Here is a 15,440-nt window from a genome sequence, read left to right as displayed (position 1 = left end):
GAAGTGGCTGTACCTTTTACACCTAATAAAGGTAGTTTTTAAATTTCCTACCTTCAAAATGTACCTTGCAGCTTCCAAAGCCCACAGAAAAGATGTGTCTGAGACGACTTTCTTCAATATTCATGTGGTTAAAGATTTCTTAGATGGCTTAAAGTGTTATTCTCCTCTGAGGAGGCCATCTCTTGTGAGCTTAATGTTGTCTTGGCCAGAATAATGCCTTTTACTTTTAACCCTATTCACGTATCCACATTGAAGCATTTTTTTGAATCCTCTGTTACCTAGCTGTGATCACGTGTATGGTTAGTGGTCTTCAAACTCTGAACTTGCATGAACTTTTTACAGGTTTCATTCCAATAAGGTAGCAACAAGAACACACCATTCACTTTTGTCCAGCATTGTTTGAGATTTCCATATAAATGTGTCTGTTTCCTTGTCAGTGTACTTCAAAACCTACATCTCCATCAGAGAGAGATTTGCATGCTTCAGAACTGGGATGTCTGTACTAAAACGATATCTCCAGGCAAATTGTCTCTTGTGGTATGCTGTGTTAACAGTTGGAAAATATAACTTTATCAACCTAACTTTAAGGCTTATTCCACAACCGGTAATGGTCCACTGCAACTTTACTATTAAATGTACCTTTCCTGGATATACATTAAGCATTGACTTGCAAGATTCGCCTATACTTCACAACACACTGTTGGTTGGATTCAGACTCCAAAGCATATTACCAACCTACCAGCCTGCTTTAAGGGGGCCCATTTGGTCAGCTGGTTTCTTAGGATTCTTGTTCTCCTTCATTTTGGGAGTTGGTACCACATTTTACAGTACTGTCTTGCTATTCTTTTCAAATACTAACCATGAATGAAAATGCAGCGATGCAAAAAGAACACATACTTGTAACTCTAGTTCTGCATCAGAGAATCTTCAATAATGCACAAGAAAAGCTTATTGTAGGATCTTGCTTTGACATAAACACTCCAACTTCTTGGCAATATATCTAAAGTGTTGGGAGGGATTGACATTATTCCATCATAAGGAACTGAAGCAAAATACACTACAACACAAACTGGGAGATGAAAGCTGCTTGCTCCTTAAAGTAGCATTGTATTTTCATCAGCAACCCATTGCATTTGCATTTCTTGTTGCATTTTCCTCCGCTTACATTTTTTCTATTGTCTCAATGTTAGGACTCCTGCTTCACTGTAATGTTCTAAATTTTAGTAGGCATTCACTTTAAAAGTTACATACACATTCTGTTTAGTTCAAAATTTGGAAGGCTGCATTTGTATTATATCTCCATTTAACCTGCATTTTTTCCTGTAAATATATATTGATATATGCATTGAAAATTGCTTTGGGATCTTGCAAAAAGGGTCAGAGCTGTTCCTGATATTTCTGACTAAAGTGGAGATTCTAACAGAGCAGAGCTTGGATTACTAGTAAGCAGACTTTCCGTTTTGCTATTTTGTCAGTGTGTAATATATTTATCATTAGATTAGATGTATTCGGCCCGTAATAGGTATCATCACCTTCACAATATATATATTTTTTTTTACTGGGAAGCTAAAACGTTTTATTTGTTATACAGTACACTGTATTGTGTGAAGGGTGTGTATATTGTTGCTGTTATAATGAGATCATATTTTGTTTTGGTTACCGTAGGTATTTGATCAATATGTGAAAACCAGGGCTGAGGAAGAGCGTAAAGAAAAGAAAAACAAAATCATGCATTCAAGGGATGAGTTCAAAAGAATGATGGACGAATCAAAAATTAATCCCAGGTATGTGAATTAATGAATGGTTTGCCAGAAAATACTGATTGTGCGGACTAATTCCGCTAATCAGACCTTGTGTAACTCCTAAATGTATGGTTTCAGAAACTAGATTGGTGAACTATAAAAACTCTAGACCTTGGATGTTGAACAATATATTTTTTATATTGGAGAGGTGTGGTATTTTCAAAAAAACATTTATCTCATGAGCATAGACTCGGCCCTATTGGGGCCCCACTGTCTTTCAGCACCAGTCTGCTTCAACAGAAAACCTTTGAGCTGATGCAGCCCCCATCTCTGGATGCTGCTCTGACAAGCCTGAGAGAGCTTTAAAAGCAGAAGATCCTCTCATTGGACAAGCAACCCTCTTCTTCAAACCTGACATCAGAACCAAAAAGTTAATTGATGCCCAAACTACCTTTAAATCCAAAAACACCCTTGATACCCAAGCAAGTGGTGTCAAAGACCCCATTGGATATGAATATGTCTTGAAGTCCTTGACAGCTACTTCCAAACTGGGGCACTTCACATGTAGATCTACTTGCCAAACTTTAAAATGCATATTTCTCAAACTTTGCCTCCAGGTACCTCACCCAGTGGTCTCTGAGCAACGCATTGTGGACAAACTTGTCAGGGATTTTTGCTTAGGTTTCCTGCTTCTCCCACTCTATTCGTAGTGCTGAAGATGCAGGAAACCTCTCACTTTCACCTTCTTACTCCTCCCCCCCCCCCACCTGCAGCCCTGGCACAGAGCATCAGTCACCACAAGAAGCTCCCCAACATGGAAACTAGTGCGAAATCAGACACCCAGATCCCAAGCACCTCTATCTAGCCCTCAGACATCTAGGGATGTAGAATGTGGTTTCCTGTGGACATCTTGCACGAATTTTATAGACCAACTGCATGAGCTTGTTATTCAGCCAAGTGGAAGAGATTTGTCTATTACTGCATTCCTCCGCATCTGGACCCCTTAAATCTGCTCTCCAGGATGTCCTATGCTATGCTATGTACGTCATCTCCAGAAGTAGGCCTCGCACTTCTATACACCTTCCCTGAGCAGCTATAGCAGCTAACTTGCATGATGGAGAGCCCTCCTCCCCCTGCCACATGATTAAGCCCTTTATGGAGAATCTTAGAAGGGTCATCCCTCTCAGTTCCCCCTGCTCCAGTGTAGAACTTAAATGTAGTCCTCACTAGACTTATAGGGCCTCCTTTTGAAACCCGCCACTTGTGACCTCTACTGGAAAGTCTTATTTTAAATTGTTTTAATTTTTTTTATCATTGGGTGGCAATTATTTCTCTCAGTCCTTAGTGAACTGCAGGTACGCACTTAAAAAGTACCTTTCATTCAAGTGCATAAGGAGAGAATAATACGCAGAACCAACCATATTTTTCTGCCTGAGGTGGTATCTCCTTTCCACCTTAACCAGACAATAGAAATACTCAGTCTTCTTCCCCCCCAACCAGACTCGGTAGAAGAAAAAGCGCTACATACTCTAGACGGTAAACCTGCTCTCATGTATTCCAATGACTTGACTAAGCATTTTCCCAGGTCAGGCCAACTCTCTGTGCTTCATGAAGCCTCACCAGGATCAGCCTATATGCAAAGCATGTTTTAGTAGCTGGATAGTTTAATATATCCAAACCTGTTAAAACCGAGTCAAGAGAGCCCTCCCTTTAAAACCCCGGTCACTCTTCACATGAAAGAAAACTGGGACATTGCCCTAATAGACATTTGTAAAGCAGCCACCTGGTCAATCCCACACATTGTTTGGAAATTAAATAAAATGTTTCATAATTTGTTTGACGAATACTGTACGTATTTTTGTGTATTGCTTTGACGATAAAATCATACAAATTGCTTAAGCTGTGGTCCCCTGCTTCTAGAAATGACTCAGTGTAGGTCCCTGAATTCCATTAGCGATTCAGTGGGGGTCTTGGGATCCCGGTCATTATTGAGTGGGGTTCCACAGATGTCAAAGTGTTAGGAACCACTAGTTTAGAACACAGCAGCCTGTCGTATTGTTCAGAATTTTGACCCGAACTGTGTAAGAAACGTTACACCGGCGGTGGGTGGTCATTTAACAACGTTTGCCTCGTCACTGGCCAATCGTACAAATACTTAGGTGTCACCTGGATTCTAGACGCAACTTCTCAAAACAGCATCGAGAGATCTCAGTCAAAGCCATGACCCTAGCGGTGTCACTAGGAAAGCTCTCTAAAAAACTTTCAGGTCCAACTCTAATGCCTCTTTTAGAAGTAATGAGAGCCAAAATTGGCCCCACTTTATCATATGGCATGGAAACATTCAGGGGTAAATTTAACACCGCTTTGAATAGGCATACGACTAAAATCTATAAAAAGGTCCTCCACTTTCCAAGGTTTGCTTCTGCTGCCCAGATAAGACTAGAGTTGGGGTTACTTAATTATGATGCCTCAGACATTGGGGTATACCAGAACTTCTGCCCCAAACTGAGACAGGCGGACCCGGGCACACTGGAATCCTTAGTCTGGTTAGAAATCTCCCAGAAAAACCCAGGTGGAACGTTTGGTCGCCTCTTTAAGGACGCAATTCAGCAAACCTCAGCGAGTGAATTATGGGCGCTTAACACCGACCAGACAGCTTTTAAAATGGGTATCAAAAAATGTGTGAGAATGAAATCTCTTATCATGGACAAAGCACACTTTTCAAAACGCAGCCATGCTTGGGCCCTTTTAAACTCATACAGCCGGTTAGTCCCTGCCTCCTATTTGGCTTGCACATACACGTTGTATCTTAAACGCAGTTTCACCGCCATCAGAATGGGTGATTGGCGATTTCTGCAAGATCTACCCTCATGGCGTCGCACGGCAGAGGTCGTAACCTGCAGAGGATGTGGCAAAGTAGCTGAAACTGATGCATGTGGTCTGCCGCTCCGAACGTAGGTCCAAACTTAAAGTTGAATGGAACAACCAGGAGGGCGTTCGATCCTGTAGGCAAGCGATTATAGTGGCCTTGAACCCTGGAAACACTGTTTTAAACATAAAACTCACAAAATTCATTCAGCTGGCATACCACAACCTTAACCAAACTGGGCCCTGCTAATGCACCCCCCCCCTATATTTTTTATTCTTGATGTTCTCAACAATAGTTTTTAATTTTGAGGGGGCATAAATTGAAATCCTATCATTGAATTAGGTCTGCTGGCGGTCCTGCCCATGTATGGCACTATTGGCAATGGGTACTTTATAAAAGGGTTGACGGGAAAAGCATCTTGCACAATACGTCTTAATCTACTCTTTCTCTCACTATTATTGTCCTGTGTATTTATTTTTCTTTTAAACTGTTATGGACTAAGGAGGCCCAAGAGCGGACAACCTCTTTTTTTACATTGCTGCCTATTAACTGTGTATGATCTTTCCTTGTTTTAACAGTCGCTTTACAATGTGAACTTTGTAACTTCTTTTAAAGATATAAGTTTATATCTAAATAAAGACACTTTTGATTTTGTGTAATAGATCCTTAACTGAAGGTACAGTTCACCATCGACTTCATCCTGGGAGAGCTCTGCACATTTACGTACAAAAAGCATTCCTCTCTTGGCTTATAAGTACTAATTTTATTTTTACACCTGGGAGTATTTCCCAGGCTGCTGTTTTCACTGCTGTGCCTTTTTTATTAGATAGTTTTCCTGTGCTAGAGCTAATTCTTCAAAAGATGAACACAGTTTGTGGTATGTCTTCTAGACTCAAATTATCAAGTGCATTATATGTTAAACAATGTCATATAAGATGTTCAAGTACCAAGAGGGAGAGGTTGCCTGAGGCTAAACTGTCCTTTTTTTTTTTTTTGAAAAACTTTTTATTGAAGTTGTCAGCATACAGTACAGTCACAAGGTTCCCTTCAGGGCAATATTCCATCAGTTTACACTCTTTCCTCAATATACCATAGTAGTTCCCAATTAGGAACAAGAATATTACGCGATCATTGCATGAGTGTGTTAAGTCTGTTGATTGTCTAACCTCATTTCTGCCTTTACTTATAATCACAAAGATCTTTTCCTACTATTGTGTGTATCATAACTATCATCAAGATAACAATATAAACCATTAAAACATTATATGAGTCATCCACCATAGGTGCATTTGCAACAGTGACATTTGTCTATAGTAATCCCTCATTTCCTGCGCCACTTCTTATTAAAATCTGCTTCCGAGCTGCATGGTGCCCACTAGGGCCAATACTACAACCTCCCCCCCTCCCCTTACTCCTCCTCTCCCTCAGACTCCAGGTCCTCTTCTTCCGGTAGAGGTTCACAGAGGTCTCCTCTATAAGTGTTCCATGCTGTCCACACCTTATTCCACTTGCGGGGGCAAGCCCTCATTACGTACACTGCTCTTTCGGTAATCATTAGCTTGTCCATGTTGTTACCCCACCTATAGGCTGTTGGTGTATCTGGCGCTCCCCATTTCTGCGCAATATCTCGCTTCGCCACCATCATGGCTAGGGTAGCCCATATCTGTCCATGCCTATTCAAATCATTAGGGTCCCAAATGTTCAATAAGCATTTTCGAGGTTCAGGTAGAATTGAAACCCTAAGTGTTTGCGAGATGGTGCGCATTACCTGTCTCCAGAATTCTCGTATCTGTGGGCATTCCCAGATTGTATGATATAGTGTCCCCTCCTCCCCGCACCCCCGTAGACAGTAGGGATGTGGCGCCCGGTGTATTCTGTGAAGCAGGGTCCTAGTGTAACAAATACGGTGTAAGATTTTCAGTTGTATCAATCTGAATTTTGCTGAGATTCCGACCTCTCGTGGGGACGCCATTGCCTCATTCCACTCTGATTCAGTAACCTCTCCTACATCTCCCACCCATCTATCTCTGTCTTTCTGTTGGATCTCCCAGATTGTTGATCAATTTTTTATATGTGAGTGAAGTGGCGCTTTGCGGCATGAATTCAGTTAAGAGTCTGTCCTCTAGTGGCGAAGATTCTGGTAGGTCCGTTCCCGCTGCGATCGCTCTCAGTAGTGCATGCCTTATCTGCACATATCTAAATGTCTCAGTCGGGCCCAGGTCGTACTGTTGTTGTAATTGTGGAAACCCGATCACCGTACCTTTGTCCCAGAGGTCTCCGATTGTGGAGATTCCTATACAGTCCCACTGCGTGAATCCCTTGCAGGAGCGTAGGGCCCCCAATGCTTTTGTGTCCCAAAGAGGTGTCAGTTTGGTGAGTTTACCTTGCCAACCCAGTCGCTTTTGTGCAATGTGCCATATGGTTGCAGTGTGGTGCGTCGGGCCCCATAGTTCCCGTACCTGTGGCTTATTATACAGTACTGCTAGCATGCCGTCCGTTCCTAGTTGTGCCCAGTCCGCTTTGTATGCTGGGTCGGCCCTTGGGGCATGTATCCATTGCTTGATTGTTTTTAGATGTGCCGCCCAATAATACAGCTGTATGTTAGGCAAAGCTACGCCTCCTTCGTACCAGCTCCTTGTCAGTTTGTCATACGCTATTCGCGCCGGGCCGTTGTTCCAAAGCAGGTTTGAAACCAACGCCGCAATTTGCTTGAAATATCTCGGTTCCACAAGATAAGGAGTATTCTCTAGCACATAGAGGAACCTGGGAAGAGCCATCATTTTGTAGAGCGCAGCGCGCCCTAGGAGAGTCCGCGGCAAGGCCGCCCAATGTTCAACATCCGCCCGAAGGCGTTCCATGGGGGGCTGTAAGTTTTTGTTGAAAAAGTTTGTTGCGGTCCTTGTAATGACAATTCCCAGGTAGGTTAGCTGTAGGGGGCAGTTCTCCTGCAGCACCGGGTGCGGACCACGTAGTGTGTACACCACCGATTTAGTCCAGTTCAGAGTGTATCCTGATGCTTTACCATGCGTGTCACATAAATCTAGCAGTGCTGGGATACCGCTTTCGGGCTCCACCATATAGATGAGCATGTCATCTGCATAAAGGGACACTCTGTCTTCCCATCCATCCTCCCACGTGATTCCCCTTATCAACGGTGTAGTTCTGAGCAGGATTGCTAGCGGCTCTATCACCAGGGCGAAGAGTAAGGGTGACAGCGGGCATCCCTGCCTAGTCCCTCGGCCCAGTGGGAATGTCTGTGAGATGTGGCCATTCGCCACGACCTGCGCCACTGGCTGTGTGTAGAGTAATCTTACCCAGGCTATGAATTTCGGTCCAAAGTCCATCCGTCTTAGCACCGCAAACAGATACTCCCATTCCACTAGATCAAAAGCCATTTTGGCATTGAGGGAAAGAATAACCGCGCTTTCGGGGATAAGGTGCGCTCGTGCTATCACCCCATGGAGTCGTCTGAGATTCAGAGACGTACTTCTGTGAGGCATGAAGCCTGATTGGTCAGGGTGTATCAGCGATTGGAGGTGTTGTATCAAACGAGTGGCCAGCAGTTTCGCTAGTATCTTGGCCTCCGCGTTAATCAGTGAAATGGGGCGGTACGATGAGCACCGAGACGGAGGTTTGCCCGGCTTCGGTATAGCCACTATCGTGGCTGTACGTTGGTCCAGAGGTAGGATTGCCTTCTCCAGACTTTCCATATACATGTTTCGCAGGGGCTTACTCATAAATTGTCCTTTTTGAGGAAGAGTAAAGATCTGGATACAGGGAAAAGACCAGGGAATTCCATGATAATACCCTGGAATTTCATGTAACATAGACTTTAAAGCTCCCTACTCGCGTTCATTGCTATTCTACTTCAAAGCATTTGATGTCAAGAGCCTTGCTGCAAATATTTTCAGCTTTTTTTTTTTTTTATCATTAAAATAAGAAGAGGGTACGGGATCGAAGGAGTTCTGCAAGGCATATAAAAACCGGGGTAGCGCCATCATTTTAAACAAAACCGCCCGACCCAACAGGGAAAGCGGCAACTCCCTCCACCTTGCAATATCACCACAGAGTCTGGCCAAGGGGGGACCCAAATTAGCGTTGAAGCGCACCTTGGGATCTTTGGAGATATGAATTCCAAGATAGCGAAAACCTACCAATTCGACTTTTACCGGGCAGTTTGCTGGCACTCTGGGGGGGTCACCGCTTAATACGAAAAGGACCGACTTCGCCCAATTGATAGCGAAGCCCGAATATCTCCCATAATTGCTAAGATGTCCAAAAAAAACAACAGGGACTGCCGGGGGGAGGTCAGGTACATGAGAATATCATCAGCATAAAGCGAAATTGTATCCTCCCACTCTGGGGTCCATCGCATCCCTTTAATTGATCTGTCCCATCGTACCCAAGCCACGAGCGGCTCCAGAGCCAAGGCAAACAAAAGTGGTGAAAGGGGACATCACTGACGGGTGCCCCTCCCCAGCTGGAAATCGCAGGACTTATGGTTATTCACCACCACACGGGTCATTGGAGCGGAGTACAGAAGATGGATTCAACGCATAAATTCTGGTCCGAACCCTAGCTTCTCCAACACTGCAAACGGGTAAAACCGTTCCAACCTGTCGAACGCCATAGTAGCGTCTAGCGACAGAAGCACCGCCGGCTCGTGAATGCGGGACGCACCCGCTACCACTCCGTGGAGTCTACGAAGATTAAGAGCAGTATTACGGCGCGGCATGAAGCCGGACTGGTCCGGATGTAACAGTGCTGCGACAACCTTCACCAACCGGTTGGCAAGTATTTTGGCCAGGACCTTGGGCTCCGCATTTAGGAGGGAAATCGGTCGGTAGGAGGAGAACTCCACCCGAGGCTTGCCCTCCTTATAAATTACAACAATATTAGCGATGCGTTGGTCATAGGGCAGTACACCACTCTCCCTACTCTCGAGATACATGTCTTTTAAAAAACGGGGCCAGACTGTCTGCATGCAGTTTGTAAAGTTCTATAGGGATACCGTTCGGGCCCGAGGCTTTTCCGGAGCGAACTCCCCGGATAGCCATCGCGACCTCGTCATTCGTAATGTCGGAATCCAGAATCTCCCGATGCTCAACTGACAAGACGGCCATTGGAATATCATGGATGACCTCTGCATTCTCTTCCACTGTGTACTGTCCCGTCGAAGTATAGACCTCCTCGTAGTATCGGGCAAACTCATCCACTATAATCTGTGGATCCGTCGTGACGCCCGAGCCCGCAATCTGCAGCTCAGGCACCATACGAGACCCTCAGTCACCCTTCTCCAACCACGCAATCAATTTCCCAGCCTTATCACCATGTTCCTAAATTCTACTTTGTGTGTTGGCATGTTGCTCCCTCGCCTTATCATGCGCTAGATGTTTATATTCGTCTCTAAGGAGACCGAGGCGGTGCGCCGCCCCGGATCCCCTTCCGTGGCAACCTCCCCATCCAAGGCCGACAACTCCGCCTCAATCCTGTCGATTTCCGCCCTACTCTTCTTTTTCTGCCCAGTTATTAGGGAGAGCGCCTCCCCCCTCACTAAGGTTTGTAGGCCTCCCAGAGGGAGCAGCCAGAGTCGACGGTCCCCGCGTTCTCTCGAAAATAGCTATCCGATTCTCGTATTATCTCCTTTTTAGTAGTAGGGTCTCTCAACTGCCAAGCGCTAATTGGGGCTATCCTAGCCACATTACTTTGTCCAATTTTCAGTTGAAGCCAGATCGGCGAGTGATCAGACACCCCTCTAGCCAGATGACTCACTTCCTGAACAAACATCGCCTGCAACGCAGGCACCAACACATGATCAATCCTGGAGAAAGAGTGATGTGCCGCAGACACATGTGTATACTCCGAGTCACCGGGGTGCCGGAGTCTCCACCCATCTACCATGCCAGTTGCAGAGACAAAATCCGACAACCATCTACAGGAGGGCAACAACACCCAGGAGGGGTACCTGTCCAGCTCACCATCCATCACTGCATTGAAATCTCCCCCTAACACCATGATACCAATGGGCAATGACAAAAACACCCTGCTCAAGTCGCGAAAGGTGTCTGTCTGCAGCGCGGGGGAACGTATTTTGAAAGGAACGTGACAGGCCTACCCTCCCAGAGCCCCGAGATGCCAACATATCGGCCTCGATTGTCAGACCAAGTCGCCTGTATAGTGAACGGAAAGGAGTTCTTCACTAAAATACCTACCCCTCTAGAACCTGAGGTAAAACCCGCATGAGCCACCAATCTATACCCTCCCCGGTGCAGCACCATACATCGCTTACCCATAAGATGGGTCTCCTGCAACAAAACCACATCTGGCGATCGGCGTCTGATTAGCTGCCCAACCATAGCACGCTTGATTTTATCTCCCAAGCCATTCACATTCCAGCTGAGGACGGATATACCCAAACCCAACCTAACTGAAGCTAAACTCATCCCCCGAGAATTCTGATGCATTCCGTGACACCCATAGCACACAGGTCATAAACAAAACACAAACCAACAATCAAAAAACCCCTAAACCCAACTTCCCAACCCCCCTCCCTGCACCCCTGCCTGCAACGTATGCACATCCCCAACTAGCAGAGTGCCTGTCTCCCCAAGACTAACTACGGAATCTAAACTTAGAAAACGGAGGAGGACCTTACAACAGGCCACCAACCTCCACAATCCCAACCCGCAATCCAACCCCATCGAGAATGTTCGACTAAAATCCAAAAATGTTAAATATATCGATGGGGAAAAGAAATCGCCCCAGTCAAACCAGCACCCCCACCACCATAGTCAAATCGACACGAACAGAAGGAAAGTCACTGTTCCTCGTTTTCCGCCAGGGTGTCTCCCTCCGAGTCAGGCACCCGAACACGGTCCAGCCAGTCCACAGCAGCCTCAGGATTGTCAAAAAACAAGTTTTCCCTTCATGTTCGATCCGAAGGCGGGCCGGGAACAGCATAGAGTATTTGATTTCCGAGGCCCGCAGCCGCCTTTTAATTGAATCCCTGCCGTTGTTTCTGGACTGTCTGGGTGAAGTCAGGGAAAAAGAGTAAGGAAGCGTTCTCGAATGCCAGAGATCCGGAGGATCTTGCCGTCTGTAGGATGGCGTCCCGATACCGAAAGTTCAGAATTTGTGCAATCATGGGATGAGGGAGCGCCCCTGTCTTCCGGCGTCCGCCGGGAACTCTATGGGCTCTTTCCACCGTGAAAAAGTTACTAAGACCCTTGGGTTTCAGGTGGTTCAGAATAAGATCCTCCACAAAGAGATCCGGGGTCTGTCCTTCCGATCTCTCCGGTACGCCTAAGATGCGGACGTTATTGCGTCTCGCCCGTCCCTCATATTCATCCAGCTTTCGGTCACATTAAGTCCGAGACGCCTTCAGGTCTCTCAGCTCCCGCTGAAGTTCCGACACATCTTCTACGAGGCTCGATGTTTTAATCTCAAGTGACTTGACCTTCTCCGTGGTTTTAGTTAGGTCCGCACGGATGAGGCCCACCTCGATAGTCACCGTGTCCAGCTTGGAGTCCATCTTACCGAGGGAAGACTGGACCCCGGTGATTGCTGCCATCAGATCCTTCATCGTCGGGTCCTCTCCGGAGGGGTCACCCTCCTGGCCACCTGCATGAGCACGCTTCTCGTCCACCAGGGAACCCTTGGAAAAACTGTACTTTTCCAGTCTGTTGGACTGAACCAGTCTGGTACTCCTCGATGTTTTCGGTGGTGGCTTTTCGGGGTCCCCTCTCGCCGCCATTCTCAACCGCTATGCGGACACCACCTCCGCTGATCGGACAAGACCAAGCCGATATGTCACCAAGTCAATCAAAGCCTGTCGATCGCAGGTGTCTCCGTTCCGGCAGGGGAGCACAGTGTAAACAAGTCTGAGAGGGGGACCCGGAGGCACCGCAGATGCGACACTACTTCCGTGGATCGGGCGCCACCCAGCACTTCCGGTCCCACTCGCCGCTGTTGTTGAACTCCAGAGCGGGCAGCACCACACGCGGGGTCCCGGTGACGTTTCCAGAAGGCCCAAAAGTTCCAGACGACGGTATTAGGTCATCGGAGCGCCCAAATCATTTGAAATTTCATCTGGTGGCTCAGGCGCTGCTCCCCCACCCGATGGTAGGGACGGGGCTCAGGATAATGTGCCGGATGGCAAGTCAGGATGTGGCGGACGGCGGAGCCGGTGCTCAAGCGGCCATCTTGGTCGCTGGCGCGGCTCCTCCCCCATATGTTCAGCTTTTAAGGAGACTTGTAAGGCAAAAGCCACAGAGTCTAGGTTGTGACCATTGAAGAGTCTTTCAGCATGAGCCAATCATTTGACTACAGAATCCTCCTGAGCATGCAGCTAATCTATGTCTGAAAGCTTAAAAAAAAACATATGAGGGAAGGTTGTGTGCCAGCCACAAGAGCATTGGAGCCTGCAGCAGAAGGCACAGCTTCCTGGCATCTGTCCTTTAAGCATTCACAGCCTGATTTGATTTCACCACTGCCAACAGTTCCTATGCCATGAGCAAGAATTTAGGCAGAGTGTTAACAGTCCCATGAAAAAATTTAAAAATCTTATGTTCCCGCACCAAAGACTGATCTAATTAACATAGCAGCAAATTGGGTCATGGTTGAGGTCACACTGTAAGCTTATCATGCTGGTAAAAAAATGGATCACAGTGCTGTCTCAAACTGACTAAGGAGGGTATTTTCCAGAGTATCCCGAAACCATTCTGTAAAGGATTTCTTTGACAGATGATACAGTGAACTTTCATGAGGTAACCAGATGATGGGTAAATATTCATGACATTGACATTACTGTTTTATATATACAGACTCATTTTTTGAGACCTTGCAACAGAAACCGCCTCAAGAACTCTTTGAACCCACAAAAGTTTAATTACGAGTTCCATCTGAGCAGCAGAGCTGATACTATACGTTCAGGTCTCCACATTGGGACCTCTTGATCTCGAGGGATAATCCCCCTCAAGGATCCTGGTTTAGTGTGGCTTTTTGCAAGAAGTTCTATTCTACTTTGTCATCTGCACTGCTAAATAATAGCAAATGTGTGTATGCTTTAAGCAGGAACGTACCCCAGATGGCAGAACCATCACGTTGAGCTGTAATTTTCAGCTGTCTGCAACTTTGCCTTCTGACTTCATGGAGTTGACAAGCTCATCTGGAACAGCAAGGAAGTTTATCTTGGTTGCATCTCACATTACTCAAATCAAATGCACAACAGAAGATACTATATCTGTAATGAAGAAAACCATCGAATGATATGCTGTAAATTTAAAGATTAAACATAACATTTCAGTCCAGCTTAAAAAATACAGTAGCTACTTCTACCAGTGTGTTCATAAACTCTGGTGGCAGAGGAAGTATCACAAAGGTGCCTGCTTTGTAGCTCCCTGATGGCTTTTGTTTTTAATAAAAAAAAAAACAGCGGACTGCATCACATTTACACTCAGCTACAAAAGGAGGAAGGATGGACTTTAGACTTGAAAGTTGCTAGCTTTCATATAACAATCACCATGGAAAGCAGACTCTTCTAGCTGCAGATTCCTTGCCTTTGAATTTCCCAGGCATCTAGAACGTTTTGCGTGAGCTGTGCTCCTGTGTGCCGTCGGGCGGCTCCGCGTGAAGTTGTTAACATCGGTTATGACATCTGTCCCCTATATAGGCCCACCCAGGCGTGCGGACGTCGGATCTTTCCTTTCCTTGCCAGTTAAACGCTGATCCGGAGAAGAGTACCTTTCTGGTTTTTTTGTTTTGGTTTATTTTACCTTTTTTTTTTTTTTTTACATTTTGTCGGACATTTTTTGTCTGATGATGTCATCTAGATTTTTAGGGATGAGACAGTCTGCACCCTGTCACCGCACCATGGCAGTAAAGACCCCATTTTGTCTGCTTGTAGTGCCTTGCGCGTGACCATGATACAAAGTCGTGCTCAGATGGCAAGGCCATGGCACTGAAGGCCTTGCGGGACCCATTTATGAAGCTCATTGCAGCCTGGCAGTCGACACAGTCGAGCTCGACTCCTTGGAGATCCCGGTCCGATTCGAGGAACAGAAGGTTGGGGGACCACTACAGGAGCCCCAGGTCTCTTCTCATTCAAGGTCCTCAGGGAAGAGACCCAAAAAATTCCAAACTTATTTTGACTTCACCTCATCATTCGTCCTTCGACGAGACTGGTAAGGAGCATCAATGCTCCAGTCACGTTTCTACGGAGCTGGGTTTGACTCCACACCTCCCTCCATTTCCGGGAGCCAGAGCAACTCCTGCTCCAATTAAGGAACTTTACCAGGCCATGTGCTGTGTATTTGAGCAGGCCAACCCCTCCTGTGTGCTTTTGGGCCCCACGGGGTCTGAGAAGGCCCCACCAGGTTTTATGCCATTGGCCACGGTGCCAATTGGCGGTCTCATTGATCTGACTCCAGATCGACGCCTGTCTTGCCAACGTAATCTTCCCCAGCATCGGACCCAAAGTCGTTGCCTCCGGTGCCTGCCATCTTCATTCCGATACCTGACGACTCTGAGTTATATTGATGTCGCTCTGCATCGACTCTGACGCCAGCAGAGCCCAGAGGTTCTAAGTCGTTGCCTGTGCATTTTGAGTAAGTTTCAGGCATAGTTGAGGATTTGGAGAGGCCTATTGACCCTATAGAACAAAAATGATTTGTTCCTCTGGAACTGTTGGACTGGTATGATTATCTTGGGGAAGCCAGTAGACTGGACGCATCCCCAGATACTGGTATGCTCTCTTCACCTAGTGTGGCTACGGAGGAGGGAACATCTGTTGCAATGGTGATGAGGAGGGCAGCAGAGGTCCTTGGCCTTGA

At 46.3% G+C, this 15,440-nt stretch overlaps 1 protein-coding gene across 1 annotated transcript in view; it reads left to right on the top strand.

Moving 5' to 3' along the window:
• TCERG1 (transcription elongation regulator 1) overlaps nt 1-15,440 on the top strand; it is an 800,085-nt gene that overhangs the window by 587,355 nt on the left and 197,290 nt on the right. Inside the window, exon 14 of the mRNA XM_078653039.1 lies at nt 1,666-1,784. Within this exon, the coding sequence (XP_078509165.1) occupies nt 1,666-1,784 (119 nt within the window). The remainder of the gene's footprint in view (nt 1-1,665; nt 1,785-15,440) is intronic.

The sequence above is a fragment of the Lissotriton helveticus genome, chromosome 7 (genome assembly GCF_964261635.1).
Source record: "Lissotriton helveticus chromosome 7, aLisHel1.1, whole genome shotgun sequence".
Classification (NCBI taxonomy): domain Eukaryota; kingdom Metazoa; phylum Chordata; class Amphibia; order Caudata; family Salamandridae; genus Lissotriton; species Lissotriton helveticus.
Note: the sequence above shows the minus strand (reverse complement) of the source record. Positions and strands in the feature narration are given on the sequence as shown.